Here is a 19,241-nt window from a genome sequence, read left to right as displayed (position 1 = left end):
GGATATTTTGATAATCATTCTATGTAGGAATTTGTTGATAAATCTGCAAACAGAAACATATCAGGATAGTCTATGCCCTAGGATTTTACAAAAACTACATGGGCTTAAGGGGTGGGTGGGTTCATTCATATGCAGCCCAGAGGGCCCATAGCAATTTTTGTAAAGTACAAAGGAAAAGGCAAAAATGATGGCCACAATCATGAAGGCATTCTCTGGCAAATGTGACATTCTCAAAAAACCCACCATGACCATTTTGATCCATGTTTGCCATTCTGCCAAGCAAAGTCAGACAGTTTCAGAGGAACTTCCCTTTGAGCAGCAGTGACTAATCAGCCTTTTTGTTATGGAAAGGCTTCATTTAGCACAAAGTTTGTTATACTGTTAATTTTCTATTTCCAGAGCTTTGGGAATTTCTCAGTTTCCTGTGAAAATTTTCAAAAACATTGGTCTACGTTATGTTTTTATACATTATTTAGAAGTTGTGATAGGTCATGCTCATTTGATGGGAAACAACTTCTGTATAATAATTTTCATGGGTTTTTGGGGAAAAATGGGGGGATATTGACAGGATAATAATATATTTATTTATCCTAAAAGAAATAAATAAATTATGACATTGCTGATTAAATAAAACTTATTTTGCCAACAGCCATATTTATTTATTAGATTTTTATTTAATTTTTAAGTACCCAAGCGTGGCAAACATATCTAATACACCTTCCTCCTCCTGTTTTCTCTACAACAGCCCCATGAGCTAGGTGGGGCTGAGAAAGAGTGACTGTCAGTGCTTTTTTTGTAAAAAAAAAAAAAAAAAAAAGTGCTGGAACTTACATGTCATACAACCTACCTTGCCTACCCTACAAGGTTCCATCCAAAAATGGTGCTGGAACTCCGTTCTGGGTGTTCTATGACAAAAAAAGCCCTGGTGACTGTCAACAAAATCACTCAGCTGGCTTTTATGCCTAAGATGGGGCTAGACAGTTTCTTGGTTTCCTGGTTTACAGCACCTTAAATACTATGCCACACTGGCTGTGTGATTTAAAATCTCCTCATAAATTTGTGCTGTGTACCACTTTTTATAAAGGAAGAATCTGGACTGCTTTGCTTTACTTTACCATGAAGCCTTATCTAGCACCTCTAATAATTTAGAGAGATTTCTGGTGTTCATTTTATATCTCTTTAGGACTTATTATTATATAAATTATTAACCTTATTTTATGTTGCTTTACATAAGAGGGAACAAATATAAATAAATGTACATGGCTAGCCTCTCCTAGATTTTACTTGGAAGAAAGCTTACCTTGTTTCTTTCTTTTTAAAGGAATTGTACAACACCTACAAAATGGACAACTGTTGCATGATATATATATAAAGAAGCATAATTTGCTGCCAATTGATTGGACAAATAAACATTTGTATTTGGAGACCACCGGAAAGAGTCGAACTCTACAAAGTGGACTAGCATTACTCTATTCTTTTCTACCAGACTTTGATTGGAAGAAAATTAATTTTAGGAACCAATGGAGCACAATTTTTTGTTCTGGACACTGTGAATGCCAGAGAAGAAACCATTACTTGGAGGAAGAGCAACGTCGCCAGTATAGCCTCCGTGTGAAAAAAATAGATTTGGAAAAGGCATATGCGGATATGGCCAGAATAGTTGGCATTCCTACCCGACAGTTAAGAGCTTCTAATCCCATTGATTCTATGTTGTGCCACTTCTGCCATAATGCCAGCTTTCCCTGTACTAAGAATGGTTGCATAGACATTGAGCACTTTAAAGTAATCAAGAAACATCAACTTGAAGATGAAAAGGAGAGGCAGAAAAAGAAATATTATTATTTGTATGCGCTACTAGCCACACATCCAATCCTTAACCAAACAATCAATCGGATGCTAAGGATTGCAGAAGGCAAGAAAGAAGAATTATTTGTTCTTTACTCTGCTCATGATGTTACCTTGTCGCCTGTTCTTAGTGCCTTAGGCATCACTGGGGCCAAGTTTCCAAGGTTTGCTGCTAGACTAGTCTTTGAGTTATGGAAAGATGAAAATAAATATAACAAAAACTTTATTCGTATCCTTTACAATGGGGTTGATGTTACATTCCAAACTTCCTTCTGCCAGGATTTTAACAAGCATTTTGGAAAGATGATGTGTCCTTTAGAGAAATTTGTCCATTTTGTTAAACAGGACATGTTTTTACCTTTTAATACCACTAGTTACTATGATGCATGTCGTAGAAGACCATTCTAAACAGAGGAGGAATAAAGTATTTCATTTTGCATTGTTAAAAGTCTGTCTTTGAGGACATTTGATATTGTCGAAGTCTTGTGTGCCGAAGTGCAAGTGCATATAGCTTGAAATTATTTTACTTTTGCCAAGATTCATTCTAGATTAATTTAAAATGCCATATCCCACCACTAACCCAGCAGTATAAAAGCTGTTTTCTTTATGGTCAACATGATTAGCTGCATAATTGATGTAAAACAGATATTGCTTGAGTAACTGAATGCATATATTCTGATTACTTAACATTCTAGTGAAAAGGTTGAAACATGAAAGCAAATATTAACAACTCAGTCAATGTCATAGCAGAAAGCATTTCTTCATTTCACAAATCCATTCTTATAATCAGTTATTTTTAAAGAGTAAAAAAAAAGCAGCCATTAGAAAAAAGAAAAAGATGTTTGATTCAAATGTTTTTTGCACATCAGGTTCTGGATACACTTGATCTCAAGCTATGTGTTTCATTTATACTATAGATTGAGTAAAAATTGTTCAAAATAGGGCAGTATTATTTCAAAGCTACTCATTGGAACATGTGGACAATCTCAATACCTGTAATCAGTGACTTGTTGAGGAGCACCAGCATTTAAAAAAGTATCTTGTACATGACCAGTGTGGATCAACCTATACAGAAGCTACATAAGACTCCATTTACAATATTGCAGCAGCCTTCTAGAATCCCAAGCATATGGAAGCAATTTTTGTTAAAAGTCATCATGCCATATACAAAACAACCCGTAGATTATATTGAAAGAAAAACTCCGTTTTTGCACTTTTAGCACTTTATGTGTACTTTGAATACTAATTACAAATTGTGCCAGATGCTAGAAAAGGATTCAAAAGAAAATATAGAAGAGATAGACATGAAGAAAAAAGGTTTTACATCTTTATTCCACTTGATTAGCATCTCTCTGTTGAAATAATTTGTGCTGTAAAAAAACAACAACCAATGTGTTTACTGTTTGGCTGCATATGACCAAAAGACAATTTAACATAATGCTTAATTTTGTAGTCCCGCTAGTACTTTTATAGACTAGGGAATACATTTTATAAAGTGAAACTTCTTTTTTACATTATAGTGACATAACTGTTTTCTACTTTCTTTGTAAAGAGATAACAAAAGTTGTGTTTCAAACAATAATCTTTTAATCTTGGTACTTAGATTCATGGGGGGGAAATCTTATGAATAATCTAACTTGATAAATTCATAATGCAAAAATGAACAGTTTCATTTCAAAATGCTTTCATCATACAGCACAATATTTTTTAAAACTCTGGTAATGCTATATTTTGTAATTTAAGTAGCTTGTATATACCCAGAAACCATAATTTAGTGTATGTTTTAAGATAAAATGGTGCTAGGAATTAAAAATAGCTGTGATTTCTATTCAGTCTTTACTGGCATTTCAGCATCATTTTGACAATACTACAATTAGATGTTTCTATAAATAAAATTTTGAAGAATTTTTAGCAGTAGTCGTTCTTTAATGCTAATCTTTCTTTATGTACTGTTGTTTTTTAAGTAAAAATGCTGATTCTTTTGCAGGAATATTACAGGTTCATTCTATCCCTGTAGATATGCAACCTAATCCACTTGTGCTAAACTTAATATGCATTTTAAGAAAAATGTGGTTATTATCAGATTTTTGGCAATTAGGTACTAACAGCATTCAGAAAACAACCCATCAAACTATAATTCATTTATTATAACATTAAACATAGCTAGAAAGTTAGTTTGATCTAATGGTTAAAGGTTTTGGATTAGAAGCTGGAAGATAGATTTGCAGTCCTACCTTAGCCATCTGTGTGACTGGACTAGTTATGTTCTGTCAGCATTGGGAAGAAGGCAATGTCAAACCACTTCTCAAACTGTTGCCATGAAAACTGCAAAGACTTGTTTAGGCAGTTGCCAGGAGTCAAGAGTGACTCAAAGATAGAAAAATAGGAAAAAAAAACCCCCACATTTCATAGAATGTATAATTTACATTTCATAAAATTTATATCATTCATGCCATATAAAGCTTTTCAAGCAAATTACATAAAATTGAAAATTACTCCTTTCCAAGCCCTATTTCACTAGTGGCAAACATGTCTGCATATTTCCTGCTTTAAATTCTCATAATGCATAAAATTCTGCTAATTTAACAGTTCTGACAGTTAAAAAGTTGAAGCTATTCATAATTCATCTAAAGGAGTAACAGACAGAAATTTCACTTGGCTTTTTCAAAGGTAGTTGTAAGGAATGTACATGTCCTTTAGAAATTATAGAGAAATTATCCTCTATTCCCAAAAGATTCCTCAAATTGAGGGGGAGGATCTGTATTTCCTTTATGAACTTCTATTTTGAACTTCTATGCAGGACTTCCAAAGCACTAAGATTCCTGAGAAGATACTTGAAAGTAAATATGTTGACTCAAATTCAGACAGATGTCATGAAGTTGAATTGAACTAGAATAACTTTCAAAATATAAGCCAACCCAAATGACAGTGGGGTACCATTAAAGAGAAAACATTAGCTATTGAAGCAATTCAAAGGTGGTGAATAATTCTATATGACCCAGTAATGCATAAAAATACCTGGAGAATGAAACAGTGACATGATTAGTTATGATATAGTCAATCAGCCAAAAATCTATAGCCTGGATTACAGTAAATTATATACTTTATCTGATTTCAATTTTGAGTGATATATAAATCGGATACTCATAACTTATCTTGTTATATTATCCTAATTCTTACCTTATCTTACCTTAACTCTTGTTGCACTAGGCATACCCCACCCATGTCTAGTGCAACAAGATCCCCTAGTCAAATGACACTCTTATGTTTATATCCGCATTATGATAAACTGAAATGCCACAAAACAAACCAATATTCCACCACAAAAGCCTCATTGACAAGCCTATTCCTGATGGAATAAGAGGAGGGAATCCTAAAGGGAGAACTTTGCTGTCTAACAAAACTTTATAATACGAAATAAAGCCTATTCGGAATTAAGTTAGTCTAGCCCAGACATGTCAAACTCGCGACGTCACATGACGTCACGCTACGTATTGGAACTTTTTTGCCATTGCCGGTAATGGGGTGGCCGCGGTTTTGCGATGACGCGTCCGGCCCACGGGCCAGCAGTTTGACACCCCTGGTCTAGCCCAAGGATTCCCAACCGGGAGTGCGAGATGATATTCCAGGGACGCAAAAACTTGGGTTTTCAAAATTATAGTGCATATGCATAATTCGCTGCCATTATTTCGAACTTTTATAAGGGATGCGAGAATATATCAGAAATGTTATAGGGGTGCAGGGTATAGAAAAGGTTAGGAACTGCTGGTCTAGCCCTATTTAGGTATATGAAAATGGCACTCAGCACATAGTAACAATTAGCAGTCTCTTTGTACCAGAGGTTGTGGTTTGATGTCACTGAAAAGTCATTTATTCATGTTCAAGACAATTGTCTACACATGATGGAGGTTTTTTGTTTTAAAGCCTATCAAGCTATAGAAAAAAAATGGGATGGAATTAGCAATTTCCATACTGTCCCAAACAGAGAAAGTTCTTTTCTACTTAGAAGACTGAATATCAACCTCCCCAAAATTTTAATTTGCACTTCTAGTATATGATATAATGTATTTTGCTTTTAATGTTCACAGTTCCCAAAGATTCCAATAAACTTTATATTGGTGAAAATAATTTAAATTCAGTTAATATCTATAACAATGTATTTCTAAAAATATGATTTAGGAGAAATGCATATAAAAACAACAGTATATTTATGAATGTTGGTGCTAGATGTATACAGGAGTTTTTGTGTAGACTTAAAAAAAAATGCAAACTACAGCAGAAATAATGTTAACAATACAAAAATTACAGACTAGGGAAAGTCATGACTAGTTTGACTGTTTTATGTTAAGTATATTTTAATTTTACTTAACGCTTCCTGGCTCAAATGCATTGTATAAAAAAGGTTTCTATGTTAAAAAAAAGGAAGACTTTTTTGTTTAAAAAAATGGTAAAGGTAACTTGCTGAAGTATACTGAATATTCATTCTGAAACTGCAAAGGCTAAGATTCCCCTCTAGTGGCCAACCACTATAAACTATTATTATAAAGAACATCTCTTTACTTTAAAGACTAACCAAATTTACTATTACATAAGCTTTTATATGGCAAAAGATGGGTTAAAACATAAGATGCCATGAGACTCTTTCTTTCCTGCTTTTAATATCTTACTTTTTGCTTTTTCATGTCTTACTTCAAAAGACTAACATACACAAATAAATTGGAAATGTTTACAATTATTACATAGTTCTAAATTATTATTTTTTAATTCCATTATTTCTTTTTGGAAGAAGAAAGAGAAGGAGAAGAAGACAAATTAAAAGTAGACAATTAAAACAAAATCTAAGTCTAGTTTACAAAAAAAAAAAAAAAACCACAACCAAACCCACTCTTCACTATACCATTCTGTTGTTTAAAACCACCTTTGCTTTCATCCCACTTATATATAGCTTAATTTATTGCCTTTGGTTATTTAAAATTTTCACGTCCGTCTCAGTATTTCAGGATCTCATTCTATGCTATACATGTCTTGATCTTCCCTTCTCCCTCTCAGCTCATCCAATCAACATTCAGTAGACAGGCAAAAATTATACAAATGAAAGCCAACAGAAAAACTAATTTAAATCAACAACTTTAAAAAAGTATTTTTTAATTTTCTTAAATTATGTGCTAACAAAACAATCTAGATGAAAATACATTGTATTTTACCTTATTCATTCATAATTAAATCTATACTTTCATTTTCCTATACCTGAAGAGAAAGGCTTTCGATTAGTGTATGCTATCTGCTCTAACATATGCCGGTGAAAATGGACACTAAACTCACAATGGATACAAAAGCTATTAAAAGTGCAAAGAGCCATGGAAAGATACACGCTCAAGACAAGACAGAAATACCTGCACATGGATTAGAGAACAAACTAAAGTATACAATATCATCAAGAGAGTAAAAGAATTGAAATGGAAATGGGCTGGTCACATAACAAGAAGAACTGATGGCAGGTGGACCAAGGCAGTTGTAGAATGGATCCCACTTGATAAAAGCACCCATGAAGATGAAACAAGATGGATCGACGACATCAGAAATTATTGTGGGGCCAATTGGCAAAAGAAAGCTCAGGACCGTATTGGTTGGAAACATGCGGAAGAGGCCTTCATCCTGCAGTGGATAGACAATTGCTAAAATGATGATGGTGATTAGCTAAATCCATTCCTCAAGTTCAGCTCACTTTCAGTCAGATCTGTACTTTCCATTTCATTTCTCTTAATTTCACAAATTCACAACAAGAAATGAAAAATGAACATAATAAACTTACCTGCTGACTCCTCAGCCCCAAACTTCCTTGACCACAATATTTACCCTTCTAGATTTAAGGTACCATCTGACGGTCCAAATCTCTATACCTAGCAGCTGGTACCAACTTTAAGGATGCTTCTGACTTGCTTCCAGTATCCCCTTAATCAGCAATACTGACTAAACAGCCTCTCCAATCCCCTGAACACATCCAACCTCTACCACCCATCCCCTAACCATCCTGCTTTCACTCACATAGCAGGGGAGAAGGGGAGTTCATGATGACTCCTATATAGTAAGGTGGTCAAGGAGCATCCTCACAACCCTGTCTGTCAGACCCCAAAGTAATGAATCCTCAGTTATTTTAGCTTTGTAGCTTTCTTTGTTGCCTGCCATTCTGTTGGGAGGGGGGAGCCTTTGGGGATGCTTTGCATTGTCTGCTTTGTTCCCTTGTTGCCCTTCCCCCAGAGGATGGAATGTCTCACCCTTATCTGAGAGACGGTTTGTGCTTGGAGTCAGAAGAAATCGAAAGAGAGAGATACCTTGAAGTGTCCGCCGAAAAGACCAATTACCAAAACATGATGCCACCTGTGGATTGGCTGAGATTCAAATGAACACTGGGACACTGGGGAGGAGAAGTATTAAATGCTACTTTGTGGGGGGTTTTCTCAGATCTCGCCTTGATTCCCTGTTGTCACTAGCTCCTAATAAAAGTTTCCTTTTGAGATAATGCTTGTTTCAAGAGTTCTGCTTTCTTGGGTGGCTTAGCCGAGGTAGGTCCTTACATAAGGCGAGATCTGCATAGTGCCAAGCTCGGAGAGGCAGCTGTCCTACTGAGATGGATCACAACCGACATGCCCCTTCCTACCAGAGATATGGAAGAGGGTACACTGGACAGCTGGAGTGGAGATATTGCCCTGGCAGACCCCGGGGAAGGAACCTCCAGGTACCTGAGAGTGGCAGAACCCATGGCAGAAGGTGACTGAGCCAGGTGGTTCCTCGGAGTTGGAACGAAAGAGGACTGGGAAGGAAAAACTCCGAAAGTAACTCTCACACGACGTGAAGGAAAGAAGAAGGTAAAAAAGAAAGCTCCAGAGCTGGCCCCTCCTGAAAGAGGACTGGTGGATCCAAATTCTGAGATGATGAAAGCCATCTTAAAGCACACCATGGAATACATGCAAGAATCCTTCGAGGAACTGAAAGCCCAGCTGAAAGAGCCATTGGAATCGGAGGGAGAAGTAGAAGAGGAAGCAGAGGAAGAAGAGTTGGCAGTGCCTGAGGTGGCGGTGGTAGCGTGGCCCCCTGCAGCAGTGGCATGATGGGCCAGACCACCCCAAAGACCTAGAGCAGCCACACCCCAACCAGCAGAGGTGAAGCCAATTCCACTGGGGGTGAAATTCGATGGAAATCCCAAAAGATTGGGGTTCTTCTTGGCTCAGTGTTCACATACATGCAGATATATGGAAGAACACTGCCTACAGATGGAGAGAAAGTCAGAGTGGTCACCCTCGCACTGGAAGATGCAGCAGCCGACTGGATGGTGACCCTCTACAACTGCAACGCTCCAGAGCTGAGAAATTTTAACCGCTTCATGGCAGCCCTCCAATGTCATTTTGAAGACCGCTTGGCAGACAAGAAAGCTTGTGAGCACATGAAGACAGTCAAGCAAGGGCGTCGACCAGTAGCCGAATACACCAAGGTATTTCAGGAGTTGGCCAGCCGTCTAAACTGGCCAGAGGACATCCTGATGAGTTGCTTCCAGGATGGCCTAAATGAAGACTTGTACAACACCTGTGTGACCTCCGGGGCCCCAGGGCAATTGTACGATTGGTGCCTCTTAGCAGAAGAGGTGGAAATAGATCAATGCAAGCACCAACACTGCCCAGTGAAACCCACTTTCAAACCAACACTGGAGAAGAAAGCTGAGACTGTCCAGTCATCACCAACCATACCCCAATCCACTGCATGCTTCAAGTGTGGGAAAGAGGGGCACCAAGCAATCAACTGCTGCAGCAAGGTACCAATAAAGAGAGGGGACCAGCAATCCACCGGCAGACCTATGAAAGCTACACCACGACCAAGAGAGCTGGCAATGGCGTTCAAAGAGACCGTGGAACTCCCCCAAGCCCAGAGGTCTGAGGGTTGAGTTCTGGTTCCTGCAAACGATGACTCTGAGGCGGCTGAGAGTGACTATCAGAACGACCATTTGGTAAGTGGCTCAATTGACCCCATTATTGTGCCCCTAGAATTGTCCATACCAGGTACTGGGAAGAGAGTAAAACTAGCAGCTTTACTGGACTTAGGCTGTACCCACTTCATGGTCAGCCCAGAATTAGTGGGAAAGATGGGAATATCCCTCAGGAGATTAAAGACCTCAATCACTTTCTGCCAGATTGATGGGTCCATTGCAGGGGAAGTCCCTGCCAGTTTTGTTACCAGACCCTTGCACATCGACATGGGAGACCCACTCAGAAACTTTAGCATTTGTTGTGGTACCTAACATGGAGTGGCCATTAGAATTAGGCTTGGTGTGGCTAAAGAAATAGAACCCCATAGTGGATTGGAGAGAGGGGCATTTGAAATTCATGAAGGAGGGACCGCCTCCCCTATCCAAAAGAAAAGGTGGGAGGCATGGACTACATCGTGAATTAGCCTCTGCTCTCAGCGAACAGGAATTGCAGAGCCCCCCACCGGAATACCAAGACCTGGCCGAAGTGTTCAGTGAACAGAAGGTGAATGAGCTTCTGCCCCATTGACCCACAGACTGTGCCGTTAAAGTTATCCCAGGGGCCAAGCTTCCCAAACCAAAGTTGTACTCCATGACCCCAAGAAAACTTAATGAACTTCATAAGTTTATTGAAAAGAACTTAGCGCAGGGTTTTATCCAGCCTGCAAAACCCCAGGTGGCAGCCCCCATGCTATTCAGAGAAAAGAAGAATGGGTCGCTTTGTCTCTGGATAGATTATAGAGGTCTGAACGCTGTATGCATGGAGAACCTGTCCCCCTTCCCCTCATAAAGGACATGTTAGCACACCTGTCAAAAGGAAAATTTCTCCAAACTGGATTTGCAGGAGACATATTACCACAGAAGAATAAGGGAGGAGGGTGAATGGAAGACTGCGTTTAATTGTTCCATGGGTTGTTTCCAATTTAAGGTACTATCTTTTGTATTGCAAGGGGCCCCTGCTGTGTTTATGCAATTAATTAATGAAGTTCTGTCTGAGCACCTCTACAAAGGGGTTTTAGTTTACCTTGATAACATCTTGATCTACATGGAAACCAAGGCAGAACACGTTAAATTAGTTAGAGAAGTACTGAATAAACTGCGCTCTGCTAAATTATATGCCAAACTCTCTAAATGTGAATTCCACAAGGATGGTATTGACTATGTGGGTTACCGCATTTCCAGTAAGGGGGTCGAAATGGACCTGGAAAAAGTATGAGTTGTGCTAGAGTGGGCTCCTCTTTGTACTAGAAAGCAGCTGCAAAGTGTTTTAGGTTTTACAAATTTTTACCGGCAGTTTATTTCCTCATTTGCACAAATTGCATTCCCCATAACAAGTCTATTAAAGACTAAGGGAGCAGACAAACTGAAACCCCGCCAGCTGCTGAAGTGGACAGGGGAGTGCCAAGCCGTATTCGAGAAGTTAAAGAGATTGTTCTCTATGGAGCCAATTTTAATGCACCCAGACCCAGAGAAAGCTTTTGTCATTCAGGCTGACACTAGCAATGTGGCCGTAGGAGCAGCCTTACTTCAAAGGAATGAGGAAGGCCAGCTGCAATAGTGGGCAGCTTGGGAGAAGGAAACCTATGCTGTGCGATGGGCCTTTCTAACCTGGAGATATTTCCTAGAGGGGAACAAAATACCATTCCAAGTGTGGACTGATCATAAGAACCTGGAAGCAATGAAAACCCCTAGGAAATTGTTCCCTAAACAAGCACGGTGGTCCCAACATTTCCACCGATTTAACTTTACAATCCATTACTTCCCTGGGGGGAGGAACTTCTTAGCAGATGCTTTATCTAGAATGCTGCAATATAACTGTTAAATTGGAAGTAATTGAACCATTTATGCCTCCTAAGCAATTTATAGTGCCTGTCACTACTCAAGCACAGAGCAAAATCACGGATCCAATAGATCAAACAGTGTGCCAGGATTTCAAAAAAGCACTAGAGACTGATGAGTGGTTTATGCTTAATCAAAAATGACCTGGCCTGGGTTGTAGAGAAACTATACATGCCAGAAAGCTTAAGACTGAGCATAATGCAAGCTGGGCACAATTCTAAGATTGTGGGACATTTTGGATTTGTTAAAACTTTACATCTACTAAAAAGGTAATTTTGGTGGCCTTCTTTAAAAAAGGACATAGAGAACTATGTGGCAAGCTGCCCCACATGTGCTGTAGCTAAGCGATGGCAAGGGAAGACATCGGAACATTTACAGCCAGTGGGGTGCCCTTCAGCACCCTGGAAAGAGATCTCTATGGATTTTATTGTAGAGCTTCTTGAAAGCTTTGGAAATACAGTTATTTGGGTGGTTACGGACCTGTACTCTAGACAAGCCCATTTCATCCCTTGCCCAAAAATTTCCAACAGCCAAAATGCTAGCTAAACTGTTTGTGCAAAATATCTATCGCTTCCATGGGGCCCCACAATGCATCGTATCAGATAAAGGGGTCCAATCCACTTCTAAGTTCTGGAGAGCTTTTCTAGATCTTTTGGGTTCTAGTCAAGGACTCTCATCTAGTCATCATCCTCAAACGAATGGGGGGAGAAAATGACTGAACTCAGTTCTAGAACAATACCTTAGATCAGGGGTGTCAAACTGCTGGCCCACGGGCCGGACGTGTTATCTAGAAGCCGTGGCCACCCCATTGCCGGTAATGGCAAAACCATCCCGATATGTTTCGTGATGTCACGTGACGTCGCGAGTTTGATGGTTTATCAACTATCAGCAAGATAATTGGACTGATCTGTTGCCTTTTGCAGAAATGGCATATAATAATGCTGTGCATTCAAGCACTGGTTATACCCCTTTCCAGGTTGTCAATGGGCAGACATTTGTCCCCATTCCAGAGTTACCCTCCAAAGAACCTGAAATCCCTTCTTTGCAAGAATGATCAAACAATTACAAAACACTTGGCCAGTAGTACGTAAAGCACTAGATGAGGCCAGAAACGCCTATAAAGGCCAAGCTGATAAAAGAAGGTAGAGCAAAACCCTTTTTGGATTGGAGATAAGGTTTATATGTCTACAAAATACTTACAATCCTTGCAGCCCTCTAAGAAGTTGGGGCCTAAATTTGTAGGACCTTTTCTTATTAAACACATTATTAACCCAGTGATGGTGGAACTAGAGCTCCGTAAGAGCCTCCATCCTGTCTTTCATTGTAGTTTACTCAAACTGGAGATTACGTCTACCCTTAGGCCTCTGGCCCCTCATGTGCCTGTGCCGATGTGGGTAGAAGGAGAACATTTCAAATTACGTGAAATTTTCGACTCTAGAAAGCACCATGGTTCCAATACTTAGTAGCTTGGAAAAACCTTCCTTTTGCGCAAAACAAATGAGTGTATAACAAGCATGTTAAAGCTCCTAAACTACTTAAATGATTTCATGCGAAGTATCCTGACAAACCTGACTGATGTGACTGTTTTATTTATTTTCTTCCCTTTCCCTTTTTGTTTTACAGGTGGATTTCCCATTTTTCTATGGGGTCCATATGTCAGGCTCCAAAGTAATGCATCCTTATTTTAGCTTTGTAGCTTTCTTTGTTGCCTGCCATTCTGTTTGGAAGGGGGAGCCTTTGGGGATGCTTTGTACTGTCTATTTTATTGCCTTGTTGCCCTTCCCCCAGGGGATGGAATGTCTCACCCTTATCTGAGAGATGGTTTGTGCTTGTAGCCAGAAGAAACTGAAAGTGAGAGAGACCTTGAAGAGACCGCTGAAAAGACCAGTTACCAAAACACAATGCCACCCATGGATTGGCTGGGATTCAAATGAACACTGGGGGAAGGAGTATTAAATGCTACTTTTAATATATCACTTTGTGGATTTTTCTCTCAGATCTTGCCTTGATTCCCTGCTGTCACTAACCCGTAATAAAAGTTTCCTTTTGAGACAATGCTTGTTTCAAGAGTTCTGCTTTGTTGGGTGGCTTAGCTGTCTCTTACCCTTACATCCCTGTGTTTCACCCAGGGGAAAATAAATAATAATACCCCACTTGACATCTATCCACCATCTATTCAAAAGCTCAACAACTTGCAGATTTGAGCTCTTTAAATAGAGAGGGGCCAAAACAGCAGATTAAATTGAGAAGATGGCTGTTGCTTCACATAGTCAATCCAACAGCAACCAACAGCAGGATGGCCCTCTTGAGGCCCACTTCTCCTCTGAGACTAGATTAAGCTTGGCACAGGGTTACTTGCCATCTTCTACCAAGCTGCAAAGCAGAAACAGACCGATAAGTCTGTTGCTTCAAATGATCTAACATTAGCAATGGATTGTAAATTTCTTCTGGTCAGCTGCTGTGAAGATGCTTCTCAAAAGAGCATGTATTGAGTAGTCTCTGATGCACATAAAATGGCAACTGAATAATTATGCAGCCGTATATTTATTTCTCATGAAATGTTTTAAGAAATCTGGTGTCCCTTATGCACAGAATTACAGCACATGCAAAACTGATTCTTCCATAAGATTTAGTTCACAAAATGCACCAATTAGAAACAGTATCAATCCATAGCAAGAAGAACAATGAGCTGTATGCAGAGATGCCTAGGGCTAACATCTGTCACAGTGAATATTTGCAAATAAACAAACCTATTAAGTCAAAATCTCCTTGTGGATAATTTGCAAATGTCAAACATGGATTAACTCATTTGAAAAATGTTCTGCTTAAAATAGTTGTCCTTGAAGTAAAATATGTTAATTGTTATCTTTCTTTCTTTTAGAGCATCACTGAAGAAACAAATTTTACCATAAAACAAGTCAAACTTGAATTATTCTCATAGCTTTATATGAAGATTAATTGAGAAACAGAAACAGTAACAGAGACAGAAATCTTTCTTGGATGAAAGTGAATAAAAAAATAACAGATGTACACCAAGTTTTCAGTATAGACGGCAAACATGTGTATAAATTCTGTATCTTCTATATGCATGTTGCATATAAATAACTTTTTCTACTTTTGAATCTAAAGTATATTATTTCCCCTCAATTAACTTCAGAAAATGTGTTGTCTTCACTGTCATATCCTTCAAGAACAAGGTTAAATATTCAATATGATGAAGTCTATCCCAATAGCAACCTTTAGCATTCCAGATGTTGGTGATAATAACAATATGTACACATGTTTCTTTCAGAAAAAATTATGCAATTGTTATGCAAAATCCAGAAAAGCGAAAGTAGAAAATAGGAAATAAATTAAAGGCAGGGTGTAAGGAAAAAAAACCCACATAACACATTTTCTTTCAGAGTAGGCAACATTATGCAAAGCTAGAAAAGAGTTAAGAAATAGTAAGTCAAAAAAATTAAAGACATGAGAAAAGAAAAGGAAAATAACTAGGTTTAATTTGCACTAGTACCATTCACTATGCTTGTTATATTTCTAGTGTTGGAAGCTTCCATCACATACTGTCTTTGTTTCTTTATTTTTTTCAGACTAAGACAGAAAAACGTAAGATCCCTTTCAGAGGAAGTATGCTCTTGGAAACTCAAAAATAGTTTGAAGTATAATATTTCAAAAATACTCAGTGTTGCTCTCAGTGAAACTGATTCTTCATGAATAAACCTAGAATTTGGAATTGGCTTACTTCTATTGTTTTCATACATCACCAGTAACTGCCTCTTTACTTCTAATCTTAATTGCAGAATTTTTTTTCCTATGGATATTCACCATTCTCTCACTTTCCCATCTTTTTCACAATGTTCTTTCTAGACAATAGCCATAATGAAAAAGCCACAAAGATGCAATTAGATAATAAGAGTAAGTTACTTTTGTTTGGCAATTAGCTATTTTAGAGTATTTTCCTTAATGTTATTAAGGAAATTCCTTATTCCTTAATGTTATTTCATCTTGATGTTTAATCTAAGAATGCTTTAATTATGATCTCTTGTCAGTGGATATGTTATGATATAGAGTTATTTTATAAGGTTAAATTTATTTTAAAACAAAAGTAGCATAAAACAGTGGTATGTTCTCCAGTAATATGCTATTAGATTTTTGGTAACATAATGAGGTATTTTTTGTCCTTCATAACTTTCCTTCTTACCATAGTTTAGCTAAGATTCCTTTGTGTCAGCCTATTGCCAAGACATATATTCATTTTCTTCAATGTTTCCTAAAGGGATGAAAAGCAAGTCATAGATTGCTGTATTCAAACTGTTCATCTGTCAAAACTGAAACACAGAATTAGGCAGTCTTCACATTTCTTTCCAGCCTAACTGTCCTCAAAGGGGTTCAGGTCTGCATTTTTCTTCACGGTTTCCTGCTATAAATCTCTTTTGGGAGAAATCAAAGGAATCCAAATTTGTTATTTTTCATTCTTTCTTCTCCTGTTTCCCAAAAAGTTTGAGATAGATTTTCTGTACACTGGTAACTGTGGTAAGTTAGTAAAACTCATTAAAAGGAATGTTTGGATATAAATTTGAGTTGCATTTAACACATTGAGGAGTGATCAAAGTCAATTACATCTATTGAGAAGATTTATGATTGTTAAAAAAAGGTGAGGGGAGATTTGTACTGTGATAACCATAAGCAAAGCAGCATTAAATACTTATTTGGTAATTCTCACAATGAATGCACATTCTGAAATAATCTTAATTGAAATCTCTATTGAATTACCCTGGACACTGTTTATTTCAGCAATGGTTTAAGGTTATATAAAAGTTACAATAATCCTATGGCCATTTTGTCTATCTGAGGTTAAAAGAAACACACATACATACACTCAAACATTAAAATAAGATAATGGACCACTCTTTAGCGCTCTAGCTCATGAAAAAAAAACCCACAACATTTACAGATAGCCTATACAGATGTTATATCTAGCTCATATAAAGAACAAAAGTGTTTTAATCAAACCATTTCAATGCCAAACTAGATGTTTTGCAAGTTTGTAATGATTGGTACGTCAAAATTGAAGAAATTGGAATTACAAGAAGACATGGATTGGGAGATAAGAGTTTTGAGAAGCAAATGATTTGTTCAGTGCACAACTGCTTCAAGCAGCAAAAACACAGACGCAACACCAGGGCATGGACAATAGTGCAATCAAATCAATAATGTAATGTCAGTCAGTGCATGGAGATGTATAATCCAGTCAATCAGGACATTTCCAACTATAGATTGAAACAGATCATATGAAATATACAAGTTAAATTTAGAAAGTCAAACTGAGCAGGTGTGTCAGAAAATTTGAGCTGGAGTGCAAACAATCAATTATAACTTTAATTTATCAATGGAAGTAACAAATTTGGTATACTGAACTTATGTGAAAGACAAAGAGAACATATGGAAATACAGGAGAAAGTAAGAGATATTGTGACAACCAGAGCAGGAAAAAAATTCAATTATTTCAGAGAAAAAGATTTAAGCTTTCAGAGCAAGTTATTATAATAGTCAAAGCTAGATGGAGATGAACGTTTTGGGTAACAATGACATTGGGTAACTGAATTCGAAATTTCAATGTCAAGCAAGAAAGTATAAAGTAGGATATTACAATCAAGAATCTAAAAAAAACAGAGCAAATAAGAAGAAAAGGGAAATAAGCATTGTTTTTAAGATCAGAGAAATCATTGAGAAACATATACCTGAATTCCTGTGGGAATACTCCAGAGAAAAGATCTGTCAGAGGTACATGAAGTTTTAAAAAGTTGGAAAGACTATAGCAAAACCCTTTCTTAGAATTGTAGAATGATAGAAACATTTTCACAAAGAAAATATGTTTATAAATTGACACTGCTATAAAGTAATATGTTTATAAATTGACACTGCTATAAAGTAAGATACAACAAGCAATAGACTATCTGTCAAGTAGGAAAATACTAAGCACTGATGAAATACTGGAACTGTGCAGCAATTCAGATGCCAAGGGAAAAGGTTCTTTGGAGCATACATAAGTACACCTAGCACCTCTCAGCAAGCATATCTTTTAAAACAAACATTTCTTTTTATGGCATTGCATTCTAGCTATGGAGAGCAACTATATGAAAGTAAAGATACCTCTGTGCCTTTAAGGCAGTGGTTCTCAACCTGTGGGTCGGGACCCCATTTGGGGTCGATCGACCATTTCATGGGGGTCGCCAAGCAAGGCTGTCCGCCATTTTTTTTGTCCGCCATTTTTTTTACCCACCATTTTTTCCCCCTTTTCCGGCGGGTGCCTTACCTCCCTTGGGCTGGGCCAGCTGGTGGTCGGCCTGCTCCGTCTCTGCTGCTTGCCAGCTACGCCTCGGCCGGCGCAGGGGGTGGAACCATGCATGCGCGGCGCTCCCGGGCAGGGAAAGTCCTTGACTTACGACCGGTTGGGTAGTCCTTGACTTACGACTGGTTTAGTCCTCGACTTACGACCGGTTTAGTCCTTGACTTACGACCGGTGTAGCCCTCGACTTACGACCGGTTTAGTCCTCGACTTACGACCGGTTGGGGTCACGGCATTAAAAAGGTTGAGAACCACTGCTTTAAGGAATGATTTGCCAACAGTACATTAATACCCAAGGAAGCATTGAAGTAACTTTTACATTTAAATTCAAAGAACTGCACAACCCTAAAAGTATTCATTGAGCTATTTAAAACTGCAGGAGAAGAGGCAGTTCTATGTCAACAAAGATGTAACAAATTTGTGCCTAAAGATTTTAAAAGATCTATGTATACAGATTAAATACATGAGAGGAGAAATTGCATGCAATGAGAGTCAAAAAATAATGCTGCCTTTTCTTCTCACTGTATTTTTAAACCTGAAGCAATCTTCTGAAGCCATCTAAATTATTTTGCATATTGCCATTTATTCTTAATGATTAAAAAAACCCTTGATCTGCTAAAATACAGATAATGTTTGACACAGGAGTAGGAAACTTGTTGGCTGTTAGGATATTTAAAAGAGGGTACAATACTGTACCCAGTGGCAGCTATTTAGTGCAAGTATTCACATGTGCAGAATCTACCTTCATATGATAGGATTGTCCATGTGTAAGACAGTAAACAAAGAACTTCAACTCCTTTTCTTGTCTTTCTCTATACACCATTTGGCAATGCCATGTAAGTGGCATATATAGAGATCATGTTGCTTAGATACTTAGATTTATTACTATGATTGGTCATATAGTAAGCCAGATGTTTAGACTGGATTTGTCAATGCTGATGGTGTTCAAGTGTTACTCCAGAAGTTTTGAAATTGCACCCAAGGCACCTATTACTATTGACTCTATCTTTGCTTTGTTTTGCCTTTTGTAAATGCCTTATGGAAACTTTGTCAGTGCATATTTTCTAAGCACCATGAAAGTTTTTTTGATGGCAACCCAGTGTGATGATAACAAGCACAGCTGGTTTATGCTATAATTTTCAATTTGATTTTCATATCTTGATTATCAATCCAACTCTAATTCTTCTTCTA

General features: G+C 37.9%; 1 protein-coding gene across 2 annotated transcripts in view; it reads left to right on the top strand.

Annotated features, from left to right (window-relative positions):
• Window positions 1–3,741, top strand: part of PXYLP1 (2-phosphoxylose phosphatase 1) — a 39,660-nt gene extending 35,919 nt beyond the window's left edge. For both annotated transcript variants that reach the window (XM_015820893.1, XM_015820894.1), the window contains exon 6: window positions 1,322–3,741. In XM_015820893.1, the coding sequence (XP_015676379.1) occupies window positions 1,322–2,253 (932 nt within the window). In that variant the 3' untranslated portion in view covers window positions 2,254–3,741. The remainder of the gene's footprint in view (window positions 1–1,321) is intronic.
• The last annotated feature ends 15,500 nt before the right edge of the window (window positions 3,742–19,241 follow it).

The sequence above is a fragment of the Protobothrops mucrosquamatus genome, unplaced genomic scaffold (genome assembly GCF_001527695.2).
Source record: "Protobothrops mucrosquamatus isolate PMUCROS unplaced genomic scaffold, P.Mucros_1.0 scaffold1203, whole genome shotgun sequence".
Classification (NCBI taxonomy): domain Eukaryota; kingdom Metazoa; phylum Chordata; class Lepidosauria; order Squamata; family Viperidae; genus Protobothrops; species Protobothrops mucrosquamatus.
The sequence above is the reverse complement of the archived record's forward strand: the minus strand, read 5'-3'. Positions and strand labels throughout refer to the sequence as shown.